This window comes from Magnolia sinica, chromosome 9, assembly GCF_029962835.1.
Source record: "Magnolia sinica isolate HGM2019 chromosome 9, MsV1, whole genome shotgun sequence".
NCBI classification, from domain to species: domain Eukaryota; kingdom Viridiplantae; phylum Streptophyta; class Magnoliopsida; order Magnoliales; family Magnoliaceae; genus Magnolia; species Magnolia sinica.
In genome coordinates, this window is record NC_080581.1 from 36,474,204 (window position 1) to 36,493,145 (window position 18,942).

An 18,942-nucleotide genomic window follows, 5' to 3' on the forward strand; every position below is an offset into this window, starting at 1 on the left:
CAAAAAGGTTCTGAAATTTTCACCCAAGGACATCCTAAGTGCCCACAGTACTAAAACCAAGTATTTTCGGTATCCGATATGGCCAACCACGATGTACCTGTGGAGCCACGGCCCTGATGTCGCTAGGGCATACAATGATCAAGTCACAAATATACGAGATGCATGAGTCACACCGTCAAATCATGCAGCAATCCCATGCGTACCGCGCACTCATGTGGGGCACTCTGTCTCATAAGGAGTCCCGTAAATGTCTCAGCCCAACGGCTTATGCTATGATCAAACATTCCTCATATTAAGTATACATATGATGCGAATGGGCATGAATCAGGGAGCTACACTAAGCATGTTATAAAGTGATGAACTATCCTTACAATGAAGATGGGCCTAGGTGGCCTACTCACAACAAGTACAGGCCTATCAATGGGCCCTAGGGAGAGTTATAATGCAGACATTTAACCAACATTATTTTTATAATGTGGACGTTAAACCATCATTATTCCCAAGGCACGGCCCGCCATAAACATCATTATATATACCACGGTGAAATTACACATTGCAATAGACCTATATACATCTCATGGGCTTAGACCCATGGGCCTCAGATATGTCAAATGGGCCGCATCAATGGGCCTTATGTACATTGCAATGGGCCATATCCCATGGGCCTTGGAATACATCACAATGGGCCCTCATATGGCAAATGAGCCACATCACATCGGCCATATGTATATCAAATGAGCCACACCAATTGGGCCCCATGCATATCAAATGGACCATACCTAAGATAGGTGGTGATAATGATTTCCACCATTAAAATTCCCAAGGCCCACGATAACATTTATTTACAATCCAATTTGATCATAAGGTCACAATCACCTGAAAGGGGTTTTAATGGTGGTCAAACCCACTGATTTCTATAGTGTGGTCCACTTAATCCTAGATCTGCCTTATTTTTAGTCTCAAGTCCTAAAATAAGCCTTCAAAATGGTTGGATGTATGGATACAACACATGCATCGTGATGGGTCCCATAAGGATGGACGGTGTGGATAAGACACATAAACTATGGTGGGTTCCACCGTCCCATGCTGTGGACGGTGTGAATAAAACACATACATCATTGTGGGTCCCACCATAACATTTGTTTTCCATCCAATCTGTTGATAAGGTCGCACAGACTCGGATGAATTGGAAAAACAAATTTCATAATGATCCAGAGCCTCTGTGACAACCCAAAAGGGTTTCAAGGGCAGACGCTCAATCCCACTATTTTCTATGATGTGGGCCACCTGAGTCCCACCTACAACTGATTTTTAGGGTGACCCACTAATCAAAGGGTACCCAACAAATGCATGGTGTTGATCATCAACACCCATCATGGTGGGGCCCACGGTTGGGACCGTGGGTCCCTACTTGTCCGTCCATCAAATGTAGCAGGACGTTGCTGCAACGTTAGCAGTGCCTGCTGCCTTATACATATTTTTTTTTTTTGAGAAGAGGGGTTTTTCTAAGGTTTTTCAGTGGTACGGCCCGCATTTGGAGAATCCACCCCACCCATTCAATCCTACGACTTAAGATAGTCTAAATGAGCCCAATAGTCGGTATATTTTGGTGTATGGCAACATCAGGGTGGTTTCCAACGGTAAAGACACTGTTTCCTTTACTATGGCCTGCTAGATAATCAGATTGGCTTCGTTTTTCGGCTCAACGCCTAAAATGAGCTGAAGAATAAGATGGACGGTGTGGATTACAACCATACATCAAGGTGGGGCCTGCATGAGCAGCCACCCCAAAGCTTGAACTAAGCTGATATTTTTGTTTTAATTCACGTCTAGCGTCCCTGGACGCTGGACGGTTTGGGCATAACACATGCTTGAAGTGGGCCCTACTTAGGTGGGCCACCAAATGGTGGATGGTGTGGATACAACACATATATAAAGTGGGCTCCACCTACAAATGGCTTGGATAAAATACATGCTTCATGGTAGGATCCATTCGGGTGGGCCACACGGCCATATCATTACATATAATAGGAAAAATGAAAGAGAGAAGGAGAGAGAGAGAGAGAAGAGGGACACGTGTGATGGAGGGCTCCGCCACTACGAGCCCTCCCTTGCATTTAATCACACATCAAGTGGGTCCTAAACATGTGGGCCCATTAAATCAAAATTCAACGGTGGAGATTCCTTCTCCACTAAAATGGACGGTCTAGATGACCTCTATCCATGCAAAGAAACTAAACATCATGATGGGGTCCATGGAGAATGGCCCTATCATGGAATGACCATGAGAATCAAGGTGGGCCATCGGCCACACCTAGGGTCCAAAATGAGATCCATACCATTAATCGGTAGGCCTCACTTGGCCCTTCGTTAAAATATGAAAATCTAGCATATAAAGCACCCACCGTTTGATCTTCTTGGTCCGATGGAACACCGATCTCCTTGTGCTTCTCTTTGATGATAGATGATGAGAGATGAATGGCTAGGATGAAGGATTTTGGGGTGGGAAGTGAGCCACACAACTCACTTTTCTCTCTTGAAAATGGCTTGGACGTCCACTTTTTTTCTTTGCTTGGTCGCTTGGAAAATGTGTTGAGAAAGAGAAAGAGAAGGGATGGTTGTAAGAGTGATGGATGTGAGGTGATGGGGTACTTGATATGTATGGGTGTGTAAGAGAGGGTGAGAAAGAGTTGACTTTGAGGTTGCTTGACTTGAGGAGAAAGAAAGCATTGATTAATTGATTGATTGATTGATGAGACATGATGTAGAGATTCTCTTGGGATTACAAACGCGCGGTGTTTTTCCTCGAACTGAACGCAGGCCCACATCTCTCGGTCAGGGTATCAGATCGATATGTAAGATGCGGCATTGGAACTGAGGCGACGGTACGGTCGCAATGATACAAGTCTCGGATTAAGCCAACTCAAATGTACGGGATAGGACTTAAGGTCACGCGCAAATGTCAATTATAGGTCGCGGGTTATCGAAATTCGATGGGAAGGATTGCGGGAGTCAATGGAATAGTACGGACTAGGATACGGGTCTTACACGTGCAATCCTAAGTCGCATCATGTATATTTATATCGGCTTAACCCAAGACTTGTATCCTAGCGACCGCACTGTCGCCAAGGTTCTAATACCACGTCTCACATGTCAATGCAATCCCTGGCCAGGAGTTTTGGGACCGCATTTATTTTGTGGAAAACGCTGCGCGTTACAATTTTCAAGAGAATCTCTACCCTAAACATCACATCAATCCATCTATTAAAGTCAAGTACACCTCCTATCACAAGTGTAAGTTAAGTACAAGCAACCCATCTTTCTCCCATTCCTAAAGTCAACTCTCTCTCTCCACCCATCCCTTCCTTACACCCATCACACTTCCGTTTCCTCCCCTGGGATTCCTGTTCCCCCCACCTAAGACTTCTACACCCTCATCCGAGTCTAGCGCAGCATTGACCGTGTCCGTAAGTGCGGACCTGCTACAACAGATGTTGCAAGCAATGACCGCCATTCTTCAGAGAGGAGACCAGAAGAGGATGGCCCCCTCCGGCAGCTCCCAGCTGCAGCGATGTCGACAGCCACAGAGGCATAGGAACCGTCCATCCTTTCGAGCATTTGCACCACCTAAACGTCAGTCCTCAAGTGTATGCTTCAGATGTGATAAGGTAGGGCACCGCTTCTGGGAGTGCCCCCATCCTCAACAGCCCCTACCACCCAGACCGCTCTCTAGTGCTTGCTTTGGGTGCGGTGGGATAGAGCATCGTAGGAGCGAGTGTCCCCATCCTTAGCAGCAGTAGCAGCGACGACAGTATCTGTCATCGGGACCCCATCAGCGGCAACAGCAGCAGCAGGATCCTCAGACATCAGGAGTCGTCGACAATTCGTGTGACTTGTCCCCTACACCGTCTTCTTAGATTGTTCATGAACAAGGCATCTTGGGAGTTAGAGCTTGAGATTTGTGGGCGTTATCCCCATCCCTTAGATGTTTGATTATGTTGGTATGTTGTGTTCTGATTATCTATATAGTGGGGTGGTTTTTCTCACTTGATAAGCTCTGTATTGGTTATGTTGTGGTTTAAATTTCGAGGACGAAATTTTTATTAGGTGGGGAGAGCTGTAAGGCCCGTATCCTAATCCATACTCTTCCGTTAATTCCTGCGATCCTTCCCGTCAAATTCCAGCAACTTGCAACCTATAATCAACGTTTGTGCATGACCCTAAGTTGTATCCCATAGATTTGAGTCAGCTTAATCCGAGACTTGTACCATTGCGACCGTACCGTCGCCGCGGTTCCAACGCCGCGTCTTGCATACCGATCCGATACCCTGGCCAGGAGATGTGGGCCCACATTCAGTTCAAGAAAAACACCGCACATTGTAAAACCCAAGGGAATCTCTATCGAATATCACATCCATTAATCAATCAATCCCATCAAGGGTCAAGTACATGTCAAGTACACATCACCTCACCTCCATCCCCAAGTAACCCCAAAAGTCAAAAAGCTCTTACACACCCCATACTTTTCTTACACCATCTACTCCTAAAGTCAACAATCTCTTACACATCCATCACTCACCACATCCATCACCCATCTCTCTCTCTCTCCCTACAAGTCTCTCTCTCTCATTTCTCAAGCTCAATTCCAAGCAACTAAAAACACCACACATCCAAACATTTCTAACCTCCAAGAGAGCTTTGTGTGTGGCCCACTTCCTACTCCCTCATTTCCCATCTCAACTATCCAAACTCCATCTCTTCCGTTAGGATCGAAGTTAAGGAGCAAAGGAAGCCAAGGGAGCAAGGAGTGGACGGTGGGTGATCTTGGATCTTCATTTCTTTAATCTTTTTGTGATGTAAGGGCCCACTTATGGTGGGACCCACCTTGATGTAGGCTTTGTATCAAAGAGGGGCCCATAGTGGCGGAGCCTCTCCATCCTTGTCGATCTCTCTCTGTCTCCCTTTCTCATGTGTTGTGGATCCCACTATGATGTATGATCTACGCCGTCCCATCTGTAGGGCCCACCTTGCTTACCATCTTTAGGTGGGCCTAGATGTAGGAGAAACACAAATATCAGATGGATCCAAATCCGGTGGGCCACGATCCAAGTGGAACCCAATGTTGCCTGTGTTGTATTCGCAGTCCCGTCTAGGGATGCTAGACTAGCACCACAGTGGTGTGTGGCCGACAGTGGGGTGGGCTAACAGTGGAGCGTGGAATGACAGTGCGTGTACTAACAGTTTGGGCTGACAGTGGGGTCCTGGGGACCCATCCACGCCCTCCATCCCTTCTATGGGCCACACCATGGTGTATGTGTTTGATCCATACCGTCCACTGTCTCTGGACAGTGGGACCACGTCCGTGTGGGGCTCCTTGACAGGTATCCACGCCCAGATCCATAGCTCCGGTGATAGGCTGAGTGAAAGATACCTCGTTTCAACGTTGAGGTCTTGGCATTGACTCCCCACTGGGAGTGGCTAACGGTGAAGTGCAATTGACAGTGTAGTATGTGCCAGCGGTGGAAGTCCGTGGGACCCACCCATGCCATCCACTCTATCAGGTGGGCCGCACTGTGCTGCGTGTGCAATCTCCACCGTCCTGGACGGTGGGACCCACCCCATGTGTGGGCCCTCCTTGATGCATGAGACTGTCCAGGCCGTCCAAGGGCCTGGGCGTTAGCATGTATGCATATATATTATATATTTTATATGTTATATATATATATATATATATATATATATATAATATTTTATATATTATATTATATGTATAAAGGTGGTGGGCCCTACGTGGGACCCACCCACGTGTGATGTATGCATGTCCAGGCCGTCCAGGCCTGGACGTGGTTGGGGTGTTATATATAATACAATATATTATATTATATTAACATATATAAATATAATATCCTTCTCACTGCTTGAATGTTGTGGTGGGCCCTACGTGGAACCCACCTCTCTCTTTTAATGCAGAGAAGCTGCATGTACAGCAGCTGACATTCTTTTATGTATTAAATATATATATTTTATATTACATAAAGGTGGGCCCTACGTGGGACCCACCTCTGCCTCTTTAAGGTAGCACAACTGCTCTCTCTCTCTCTCTCCCTTTCTTAATGTTAACCAGTCCTATAGGTCCCACATGATGAATGTGTCTTATCTACACCGTCCACGGTTTGGATGATGGGGCCCACCAGATGCATGTGTTACATCCATACCATCCAATCATTTATGAGATCATTTTATGACATGAGAAAATGAGTAAATCAGATCTAATGTTTCAAGTGGACCCTACCAATTAAATAGTGGACCGTGGCATCCACCGTTCGAACTTCTAAGGGTCATGGTAATTCCCAATTAAGCTGATATTGTTTTCACTTCTTTTATCTCTATGTTAACTTATGAATAGGTCAGATCTCAAATATACATAAGGGTGGGCCCGATTGGATACACATGGGGCCCATCGGTGCGACCTATTTGATGTACATGAAGCCCGTTGGTGCGGCCCACATAATGCGACCCACGTGATGTGGCCCGCTTGACATAAGAGGCCCATTAAGATGTATTCGAGGCCCTGGCGCGAGGCTCACCTATTGTGTGCATTCAAGGCCCGATGTGATGTATGTTGACCTGTATGACGAGGCCTATGTAATGTAAATGAGGCCCATTATGATTGTACGTGAGGCCATGGGCCCACTATATGTTTGGCCCTATGTAGGCCACTCTTTGGGAGCAATGTTGGTTAGATGTTCACATTGATGGGCAATGATGGTGGGATGTCCACATTGTGACCTTCCCTTAGGCCTTATTAGGCCCATTCTCATCATTCCCTTAGTGGGTTAACCCAAATAAGTGGGCTCCATTCGCAGTAGATGGATGGCTCCGTGCTATCAGATTTGATATAATCACGGCTGAGTGCCGATCTTTATACTAAGGTTGATTGGCTGATCATCTACGGACCCCGCTTGTTTATCTACTGATTATCGTGCAGATTATCGACTCTGATTATCAGTGCCGATTATCGATGCTGATTATCAGTACCGATTGTCGTGACCGATTTGCTAATTTCGATTGTCATGACCGATTGCCGATTAGCGATCGGGGCCGTTTATCATGACTGATTGCCGATTCCGATTGACTTAATCGATTACCGATTAACGATCGAGGCCGTTTATCATGACCGATTGCCAATTCCGATTGACTTGACCGATTGCCGATTAGCGATCGAGGCCGTTTATCATGACTGATTGCCGATTTTGATTATTGTGACCGATTTGTCGCTTCCAATTATTGCCGATTCCGATTGACTTGACCGATTACCGATTAGAGATCGAGGCCATTTATTATGACCGATTGCCGATTCTAATTGCCGTGACAGATTTGCCGATTCTGATTATTGACTAATTCCGATTGACTTGACCAATTGCTGATTAGCGATTGAGGCCGTTTATCATGACCGATTGTCGATTTCGATTATCGATCGATTCTGATTGTCGTGACCGATTTGCCGATTTCGATTGTCGAGGTTGAGTATCGAGACCGATTCCGAGTATCGATTCTAATTGTTGAGGCCGATTCCGATTGTCGAGGCCCATTGTGATGTATTTGAGGCCCATGGGACGTGGCCCATTGTGATGTATTTGAGGCCCATGGGACGTGGCCCATTGTGATATATTTCTGGCCCATATGGTGAGGCCCGACTTGATGTATATTAGGCCCGTGGGATCGACCCATTGCGATGTATATTAGACCCGTGAGATGCGACCCACTTGATGTATATGTGGCCCATGAGTGAGGCCCATCACGATGTGTATTAAGCTCTTGAGTGAGGCCCATGGTGTAGTATGTTTGGCCTTGGTGTGAGGCCATGAGTCCACTATATGTTAGGCTCTATATGGGCCATTCCTTGGGGGCAATGTTGGTTAAATGTTCACATTGTCAAGGTTAATTGTCGATGCTGGTTATTAATACCGATTATGAGTATGTGACTGCATAGCATCATGATACATGTCCATACGCATTATCTGCATGTTTGTTATAAGATGTGGTTGACTATTGCATATGTCATTGGGCAGGTTGTTATGAGACTCCCTGATAGGCGAAGGTTATCTCACATGAGCGCACGATATGCGTAGGATTGGTGCATGACTGGATTGTATGACTCATGCATCTTGCATTATGTGTTGTGATTACTGTACGCCCTAGTAACATTAGGGCCGTAGCCTCCATAGGCATATTGTGGATGGCTAGATGGGACACCGAAAATGTTTGGTTCGAGCATTGCGCTGCCATAAATAGCCTTGGGTGAAAATCTCTAAAACCCTCTTGGTACTAGAGGACGCCTTAACGTCGAGACCGAGTGGATGTATATGAGCACCCGAGTGTCGAATACCAGGAGGCCGCGTCTCCCAATGTGTCGTGGTCGGTTGGGAAGGGATGTGACCTTACCTGCCCGAGGGAGTAGGCATAGCTAGGCTGAGTTTGACTAGCTCGAGGAATGAGTCCGCTATCAACGAGCCGAGTAGGTATTGGCAGACTACTGGCCAGGCGGATAGTAAGGTCTCTTCCACTTACCCAGTTGTGCGGTTGATGGGGCGGCAAGTGGCGTGGAGTTTACTAGACCCCGATGATGATCCCAGAAAGGAACCGTACTGATATGTGGACTTATTGAGTAAGAGTTGTATACTCATGCATTCATTTCATTCACTATCCACTCGAGCTGGTGGTGCGCAACTAATTGTTGTGTACCTTCGCATGGCCAGGATTTCGGTTGGGCACGCGACTAACCTGAGATCAGGAGTTCACCACATTGAGTCTGACTATCCAAATTTAGGTATGTGACTGGTTTGGATAGAAGTTCCTTGTGATGGACCCTATAGCCTGCGATACTACGTACTATCATCCCGACTTCACTCCAGCTTGGTCATTTCATTCGCACCGCATATTACATTGCATCAACAGTACTTAGTATTTTGGATTGCCATGTTTCTGCATTGATATGGCCATTAGTACTCATGCCTTGCATCGCATAGCCTTGGTATGGCTGATGATATCCTCGGCATCTAATATTTGGCTCGCTTTGACTCCTCATTTGCATAACTGATTTACATTGTGTACCTTGATATTATATGACTCATGGACTTGTCAGTACTTCCGCTTACTCTAATATTGCTTTCTTGGCACTTACCTTGTGCACGTACTTTCACCACTCACTAAGCTTTCTATAAGCTTATGCACGATAGATGCGTGCAGGTGGTGTCAGGTTGCAGCAGCATTGAGCTTGGAGTGTTCAGCGGACTTGTGGAGCTTTGATTTTTGACATATGTATTTCCCTTTCAGCACTGTATTTAACTGTTTATATTAGTGGATATGTGATGATGATGTTGCCTTTGTGACTTGGGTAAACTTGTAGTTATGCTTATTATGAGTTAAATGTACATTGGAAAATCCTCCTTGTAGGATCCCAGGATCGGAATCTGGCGTATGGACGCTGGGAGCCGAGAATGAAATACTACGGAGGTTGTCGGCACCGGATTCAGCGATCGAAAATTTTGTGAGCCCGGTTTCCAAGTTTGGGGCGTGACATGGGTGGTGTACCTTTTCCACACTGGGCTCAGGTGACAACCTTTGCCCTAGTAGTGGTCATCCTTACTACAAATCCGATTAAGTACAGGGACTAAGGGGAAATAAAACCTAGTGATAGCATTGATGTGGTTCTATATTGGTATCGTTGATCCTTAATCATTCATTTAAAGGAGCAAATATATGATTTTTGTTTTTTGATATACCATCATCATCTATGCTTGCATCTGTTTGATAACCTATGAAACTTCGGTTAATAATAGGAGTGTTTTAAAACACCAACCAGATGATTTCGATGTATGTGCTCTAGAGGAGGATACACCTGTTGAGTACATGGACCCCATCGAGGAGTTCTCATATTTTCAATGTGCAGGTGACCAATTGTGGACTGCCAGTTTTTGGTTCCATTTGGGGATAGGGACTCACCATACATTGTATTTTTGACATGTGTATTGAGTCCCCAGCTAAGAGGACTCATGTTTATGATATACTTGATATAGTTGCTTAACTGAATCACACTTTGGGGATCGAGTATGTGCTCGACCCCTCAAATTGAGAGCATTATAATTTAATTTTGTGGTCCAAATAATCTCCAAATGTAATTTCATACCATTTATTCTCACATTCTAAATAGTCTCTAAATAAATAAGCCGGTAAAATGGATGGAAAGAGTGGATAAAATGCACACATCATAGTAAGACCCACGAAGCTTTTAGAAATATTCATTAAAGACTAACAGAACCAACTACATTTGTACCGCAATACTACGGAAAATAAATTCATAGATCCTATCTTCAAAGTAAAAGAAAAAAACGGAGACGACTGGACCGAACTAACTTAAATCAATGGGACTCCCGATGGCATATGCCTTTTTCAATGGAATAGGGGTATTAACTGAATGTAAATCAATGGGCCTCCCTATGGCATGCCTTTTTCAATGGAATAGGCGGATCTGAAAGTGCACCATTAACAATCTGGTCGAATACCCATTTGTTAGCTGCCTCAGTATAATGAACTCCGTCCCAATTGATCCGAGTCGACGGATTTTTACAAGATGTAACCAAAATGTCAGTTCCATTAACAACAATTGTTCCTCCACAGCCCACTTGCTGGTTGTAGTTATACGCGCCTCCATACCCGCAGCAAGCTCTAAGAGGGTGTTCAAATCCTGCAACAAAAATAAGGATTTTAATATTTTATACTGCCTAGCTTTTTTTCTTTTTTCTTTTTTCTTTTTTAAGGTTGAGAACAATAAATAAATGGTAAAATGTTGTAAATAAAATGAATAAAAGAAATATTCAATTAAATATCAAATATAACCATTGCATTAAAATTTTTAAAAAATAACAATAATATGATCAAAGAAAAGGTCTAGCTCATTTTTTCCTCTTTTATTGAAATCTAAACTGGGTAACCAGAGTCTCCAGAAGGCCGTCGATTTCCACCGGTGTGTTGTGGGAGGTGCTGACGTACATGTAAGTTGTGGAAAGGACTTACCATACTTCCTGGCTTGGTGGATGAGGGAGTATTTCGCTGAATATACATCAACGTAGGTGAATGCAGCCAATGGAAAGTCCTTTCTTAGCTGATCAACGGTTTCCTTCAATTTGCTATTGAATTGCTGGGCCACATCGTTGAAAGGAGTGGCACAACCAACGGAGTCCACTTGAGCGGCTTTAACGAGGAGTCTATCCAAAACGTAGGGAAGGCAACCAAAAGGACCTGTGTTGTGGATCCAAAACGACCTTCCTCCTTCCCAGTATATGTTCTGCATCACCACATTACCTTTCATGTATCAATATTCAGGTCATGAATAAAGTCAGTTGGGACCATACTACAACAGTCAGCTAGAGAGAGAGTGTGTGTGAGCATTTTGTACTTTGCCAAATGGTACAGTGAGGTCGACCTCATGGGAACTTTCCATGAGGTCTAGTTGTGTGGGGCCACCATGATGTGTGTCGAATATCAACACCGTGCATTTGATGGGTCCACTTTAGTTTATGCCATATGCCAAAAATCAACCGTATACGGAATTCATTTGGGCCATACCATCTAAAACCATGTGAAGACATGCCTAAAACATATAAAAGTACTTGGTGGGACCCCCTTGAGTTTTGGATGCAGCTGAAACTTAGCCTGACCCCTCACTCAAGTGGGACACACACAATGGATGGGTTGGATTTGTAAACCACATCTCGATGGCCCAATAAATTATTATGATTATGTAAACACACAATAGTGTTTTCTTTTTCCATGGCGCACTAAAGTTTTGAATCAAGGTAAAAGTTCAGACCTTAGGTTTCATGAGATGCATTCAGATTCTAAGGCCCATTTAATAACATGTAATTCACTTCAAAATGCAGGAATTTATAATCATTACCTCCGAAAAGGTTATTGAGGAATAGATTCCAATGGTTACCATTCTAAATGGGATGTTTGGTTTATTAGTATAGATTTTAAATTCATCTCACGCATTGGGTTGTGTATGATTTGCTTCATAAGTCAAACAAGAATAAAGTTCAATGATTACACTTCTTACTAGATAATTCCTCCACTAAAATGAAACTACCTAGCAATGCCTCCACTAACATAAATTACCTCCCAATGCTTATTGAGGAGAGAAATTACCTAAACAATCTATCAGGTGGTTAATCGGCTAGATTTTTGATGGTGTGAAAATCATGATCGGTCATTAGATGGATTGGATGTTATACAGACTACATGGGCTCCATAATTCTGGGACTTCAATATCTTTTAAAGAAAATAAATAAATAAATGCAGATATTTAGATATTTTGACCCCTTGAAAAGCATCCCTTGGAAATTTCACTTCATAGAGGCAAGTTTCATTATATTTGCAGTGAAAATCCTAATTATTTAATTTTTTGAATAATTCACTACATACCCAAGCTTTTCAAAGTGCATTTGTTCAGTTAATTGTGTTCCACCAAATTTTCACAAGCATACATTTGTTGAGCTAATTGGAATAGGAAATTTACATAGCGGTTCTCTTCTAATGGATGGCTTAGATATTTCACCTGTGTGCCACAGAGACATATGTGGTGGTATGTGCATTAGCTGACTGTACATGCATGTGGGCACAACATATTAAGGTAAAAATTTTCTCTCTGTTTACCTGAACTGCGGTGGTAAACTTGTTGAGAATATCAGGTATAGTTGCTATAACTTCATCTTCGGTCAAGCCAGAAAAAAAGCCTGAAGTCAAGTCATTTTGTCCTATGTCAAATGTATACAGAGCTCGTGGGAAATAATCCTCCTTTGGTAACAAATCTTTAAAGACTCCTCCTGCATATGGAATTCAAGCACCCCAAAACAACCTCAGTCAGTATCTTCATCTTTCACATTTCCAAATGCAATTGAAGTAGTATTAGTAGTTACCCTGTTTGGCCGTTGTTTGTGATCTATTTAAGAACTGATCAAATTGCCATGACTGCACATCTAAGGAAAATGGACTGACCCCTCCCTGGAATAAGGCTGAGACTGGTTCTCTGATCGTTGATGCGGCTGTGGCGAAGTTGGCTCCGTGGCTGAAGTTGGTCCCGACAGAGTTGAGGTACGCATCGATATAAGGCAATCCGATGCCCTTAGCTGAGATTTTGAAATCACCCAAACATGCATTCATACGCAAATAATTTCAAAGCTAAAGTGCGGGAATAGATATAGTGTGTACATTTATTATCCTGTGGATCGTTATAGAATTCATTTTCATATCTGCATTCTTTTTGGGTATTAGCCTCTATTTCTTTCTTGTCTGTGCTTTACACTTCTCTATAAATTAATGTTCCTAAATTCTCTGAAAAAGAAAATTGGAATGAATTCACAGTTCAAACACAGGTGTTCAGTCCACTAGGGATATGGGCAGCAGGCCCACTCAAGTGGATGATCGTTTCTGGTGCAGGTGTGGCCCACTTAAATTTCACCGGCCTGAGTTTCAGGCCAGATGATATAAATTGTGGGTCCCACTAGATACACAGCTCTGATGTGCGTAGACTGGCCTTGTGGTTACATGTACCACACGTTGGGGCGCACATGGAGCCCAAAGATCTCATCTTTAGAAAGGACGGATGAGCTGAACCATCCGTATATTATGTGTTAGAGGGACGTGGAGCAATCAGAACCGTTAATCGGTGAGCCACCACGGAAAAGGGATATAGATAAAAATAAATCAATTTAATTGGTCCGCTCTAGCTAAATCATTACTAGTCATAATGTAAAGTTTATGAATCTGCTGCTTGTTCATACCGTCTAACGATCAAGGATAGATAGATCTTCCGTCAAAGCATAGGGTTAAGCAAAAGGATGAGGATAAACAGTCCACCAGATTAACAGTACTAATTGACATAGACATATGGTCCATTCATAACGGTCCGGAAGGGACGCGGGTTCGGTGGATCCGGGGATGCACTGAGGTTGGTGGATCTATGACTATGGGCCTCACTTTGATCTATTTTTCTTATATCCATCCAGATTATTTCAGGACATAGCCCAAAAATACAAGGGATCCAAATCTCAGGTGGACTATACCACTGGAAGTAACGGTGGTTAACCATTAAAATTTTACCAGGGTCAGCATGGATAATTGGACCTGCTTCATTTTTGTATCATGCTTTAGTGCAGGACCTTGGATTCCGTCGTACCCTGCCCGTCTCTAGCCATGATCGGTGATGTATTTGTTTATCCATGTTGTCCTTACCTTTTATCAGATCACTTTAAGATAGGTACACAAAAATGAGGAGGATCCAATAGTCAAGTGGACCACACCACATATGATTCTTGCTTTTAATGCAACCAAGCTTATTATTTGGTGTGGTCCACTTGAGCATTGGTTTTGCATCATTTTTGTGCACATACCTTAAAGTAGTCTAAGAGAAGGGATGGACAGTGTGGATAAACAAATATGTCATTGTGGCCCCACCCACGGATACATCACAATGGACCATAAATTGACCGAACTTTTTATCCCGGTATCATTACGAAGTGGGTCGCATCTGTCTATTTCATTAGAAAACATGCACTTTTAGCCCAAAAATAAATTTTTAGGAAAAAAAGTACTATTTTTAATAATTTCAAAATTTTTAATAATTTTCTATTTTTAGAGTTTTAAATTTTATCCTCATGGATTCGATAAGTCTACCTACACCAAGTCCATCCAAGCTGGCCAAGACACAATCCACTACCTATCTATTTACATGTACAACCAAATGACCCACCTTCTATTACATATCCTAACCAATTAGAGAATACGATATTTATATTATAAAATAATACCAGCAAATTTGGCACATATATAATATAACAATAATCACAAAGTTTACGTGTGGTGGCTGAAGCCATCCATACGAGTCATGGAATATAGCTGAAGAAATATTTTAAAAAATAGATCTCTTTTTACTAAAACAGAGATGCTAGCACATTCTCATCCTATGTTATCTCAATATCCTTTACTTGCTTAAATTTCGTTTTATATCTTTGGGACCGTTTGGATGCACTTAAAAAATAACTTTTTTAGAGATCTATGTAATTAACGTATTTATTTAAGATAAATTTAGTTAATTATTAATTATAAGTTACTTATTTACTTAAGTATTTCAATAATTTCATTTAACTTTTTTTTACTTTTCTTAGCAGCTGAAAAAGTCGAGTTCCAGCAATCATTGAGTGGGTTTTCAGTTCCAGCAATCATGACTCAGTTCTATAATCAAGTTCATTGAGTTGTTGTTCCAGGCCGTGCATGGACATGCCCCAAAAACTTTCAGTGATAGAACAATCTCAACATTTTAATTTGTAGCCTAGACATATATGGATACCTATAGCTTTTATTTGTTGTAGGCGACATGAATTGTCTTTCAAAAGAAAAAGGAAAAAAAGTGGAGGATAAGCTGCCCATTTTTGTTGGGAACTACGCATATTTATTTACTATTTAGTTGGTAAGTACGTTATTCGATAAAGTAGAAATCAAGATAAGCTACTTGTAGAATAAGTAGCTTATCATGAGTAACTTAAGATACAAATGCAGCTTAGTTAATCTAATTATCATGAAGAATTAATTGCGTAAAATATTTTAAAGTTTACACTGCAATCTGCCGATCATCAAATAAAAATAAATAAAATATGTGATCCCATGCGTCATGTTTGAATGAAAACTCACCAATGAAATCAACGATGAGTCGTCCATCAGAGTATCTTCCAACAGGTGCGCCGAAGAAGGTCTCTCCATCGGGTGGAGGGGCCATCCCGAAAGCTGCGGAATATCCACCGGTATCGGAATTCGAGTCACCGAAATTGAAGAGAGCTGGAAAATGACATTCGGTCAAGCCCAGGACAGGTTTCAGTGTGAATAGCACTGGCAATAAAATAAAGAATACTGAAAAAACCCTTGGTTGAGATTCCATGAGAGAGTAAATGGAAGGAACTTTGAAAGAGCGAGTACGAGAAATGAGGGATGGAGGGAATGGTAGGAAAAAGGTTAGTAGAGTTTGATTTTATAGGGAAACTAAGTACGGCAGCAGAGGTAGACCCGATAAGATAAACTCTATCATTAATCATTAGGTGCCTACAACTACTAGATATATAATAATCTTTTTTCTACAATTTTGTGTGTGGGCCCATCTGTGTTTTACAATCCAAATCCACTCCGTCTGTAAGGTGGGACCCTTCAAGTTAACCCTATATCCTAAAATTTAGGCTGATCCAAGACTCAAGTTGGTTGCGCCACAATGAGCAGTTGGAAGTGGGATCCCACCGTCAAAACCTTCCAGATTCTATGTGTGGTCCATCATGTTTTTGGTATGCCATCCAATCCATTCATAAGATACAGTCCATAACGATGAATGGACACCCAAAAATCAAGCTAACTTGGCGGGCCAAACCACTTACTTTATATGTTTTATGTATGATTTTATATTGTGTGGCCCAAAATGTTTTGATTCATCCTGATTTTAAATTACTGACGGAACATGATGGGCCGCATATGATGGACGGATTGGATTTCACTTACATATGTCGGTTGGTCCATGCTAAAAAGTGTAAAATAAACTGATTCAATGCTCCCAGACCACCGTAAGTTGCAGTAGTCCTAGCTCCAGTGGAACACTTGCACGATACATGCGATTTATCTGAACTGCCTAGCGTGTATTTCGTAAGCAATCTCTTAAAATCCATACAATACAAAGGGACGCGGATTGCGTCCTACCCAGGACTCTGTGGGGCCCAACGTGATGTAAGTATTTTATCCACGCCATTCATCGCTTTTCTCAGATTATTCTAACGTATGACCGCAAAAATGAAGTAGGTCCACATCTCCAGTGGACCACACCAAAGGAAGCTGCAATGATAATGACACCCACAGTTGAAACCTTTCTAAGGGCCACCGTGATGTTTGTTTACCATCCAACCTATTCGTAAGGCCATGTAGACGTAGATGAAGTGAAAAATAAAAAAAATAAAAAATCAGCTTGATCTGAAACTTTTCCAGCTCCCAAGAAGTTTTTAATGGTGTACATTCAATCCTCACTTTGTGGTCCAATTAATACGTGTAACTGCCTCATTTTTTGCCTCATACCTTAAAATAATCTGAGAAAAACGATTAACGGCATGGATAAAATAATTACATCACGGTGGGACCCACAGAGCCCTGGTAGGACACAATCCGCGTCCAATACAAAGCGTCGTATTAAAGGCCACGGTCAAGACCAACACGTCTATTCGGTAATCTAAACCGTCTATTTGTTAAGAATTAATATAAATCCGATGGGCCTATTTTATTTTATTTTATTGGTAGTCAATTGGATGTGTGTGTGCCTGATGTACTGAATTGACCAAGTGTTCTGATGCAAGTAGTAGCATTGTAGCTTATGCAACTCTTAGCTCCGGAACATTTCTTAATTAACGGATGATAATCTTTTAAATTTCTAAAAGTAGCTATCTAGGCATTTGTGTCACTTCACCAGAGAATTTTTAAAAGCCGGGGAGACTCATACGGGAAGCGGATTGCCTGCGGCACCCACCGCAAGATATCCATGTGGCACTGCGTGGCCCAAGATCTATAGGGTCCACCGTGATGTATGTGTTTTATCTGCGCTGTCCATCCCATTTTTTTATATTTTTTTTCAGTTTTTTATAGTACAAGGTAAAATAAAAAATAAAAAATAAAAATATAAAAAAATGCTAATAACTTTAGTGGACCACACCACGGAATACAATGTGGAATGAACGTCCACAGTTAAAAAATTCTTAATGGCCACAGAAGTTTTTGATCAAGTTTATATTTGTATTTTCCCTTCATCCAGGTTTATATGAGCTCATGAACAAATTGGATGACAAATAAAACATGGACCATTAGAAATTTTCAACGGTGGGCTTTCAATCCCCAATGTTTTATGCGGCAAGGTACATTTGAGATTTGTCATTTTCGGGCTCATGCCATGGACGGCATGAATAAAATACATACAACAAGGTGGCCGCACTAAGATTGGGCCACGTCATCATGCAGGGATATCCGTGTGGCGGATGCCACAGGCAACAACCTCCTATTATCGCATCAGTCAGCACCGCTTGAAAAGGAAAAACACCTGACTAACTTGCGGTAGCAACCGACCAGGGTTACTTTCATTGACATGGACAAAATGACTTAACCCACGCCGTCCATCATGTAGAAAACCCGTTATGGGGCTGTAATCACAAAAATAGGATGATTCGACACTTAGCTAGACTACTTCAAAAATTTATACTAAATCCTCAAACTTCAGGTGGGATGATACACCTGAGTTTTAGAGGCACATGAAATGACCTGCTTATGTCATGTAAACACCACGGTGGGTGCTACATAACTGTGGACGTCCCATTCCAATTGTTTCCTGTGGTGTGGCCTGCCTTATCGTCTTATGATTATAACTTTTTGTTTTCCATGGTCTAATGATGTAGATGGGATGGATTTCATGAAATTTCTACTGCCCGAGGATGGTGAAAGTAACCCGGCCAGGCTAGAAAAGACGTTACTGATCTAGATGGGCCCGTAGCGTGTTGTGGTTGTGGAAGGAGCTTTTATGGATCAAACTTAAGGTTTTGTAGCCTTGAGATTTCTTTTTCATTTTTTTAAGGATAAAAATGTCTATATACGACAGCAGTTACTCATAATGCAGGCTCTTGTCTAGAAAGTAAAAGGATTTTTTGAGACATGAACATGAGCTCCACTAAAAACTGAAATTCAGTCTACCCCTTGCTCAAGCTGATCAATTCATTTAAATCGGACAGCAATGATCCTATAGAAAGAATTTTTCAATTTTCTATTTGAAGTTCTCTGTGGTCTGAAACTATACTAACGTTGTATGTTAATTCTGAACTG

The 18,942-nt window shown here is 42.3% G+C and overlaps 1 protein-coding gene across 2 annotated transcripts; it reads right to left on the reverse strand.

The window, feature by feature from the left end:
• Window positions 1–10,277: 10,277 nt before the first annotated feature.
• Window positions 10,278–15,994, reverse strand: LOC131254859 (GDSL esterase/lipase At3g26430-like). Of its 2 annotated transcripts, none has more exons than XM_058255563.1 (5): window positions 15,748–15,994; window positions 12,978–13,187; window positions 12,715–12,881; window positions 11,077–11,347; window positions 10,278–10,747 (listed from the first exon to the last, which is right to left on the reverse strand). In XM_058255563.1, the coding sequence occupies exons 1-5, from the start codon at window positions 15,989–15,991 to the stop codon at window positions 10,485–10,487; spliced, it is 1,155 nt and encodes a 384-aa protein (XP_058111546.1). In that variant the 5' UTR covers window positions 15,992–15,994; the 3' UTR covers window positions 10,278–10,484. The 2 variants fall into 2 exon arrangements, with proteins under 2 accessions (XP_058111546.1, XP_058111545.1); XM_058255562.1 differs by having other exon boundaries at window positions 12,715–12,884.
• Between the last annotated feature and the right edge of the window lie 2,948 nt (window positions 15,995–18,942).

What these genes read in the sequence shown, in the direction of transcription:
- LOC131254859 (XM_058255562.1), bottom strand. Translation starts at nt 15,991, where the DNA reads ATGGAATCTCAACCAAGGGTTTTTTCAGTATTCTTTATTTTATTGCCA. An exon ending in AGTTTACCACCGCAGTTCAG is followed by an intron (nt 11,348 to 12,714) that starts GTAAACAGAGAG and finishes GTGGTGATGCAG; the next exon opens with AACATATACTGGGAAGGAGG. An exon ending in CCACCAAGCCAGGAAGTATG is followed by an intron (nt 10,748 to 11,076) that starts GTAAGTCCTTTC and finishes TTTTTGTTGCAG; the next exon opens with GATTTGAACACCCTCTTAGA.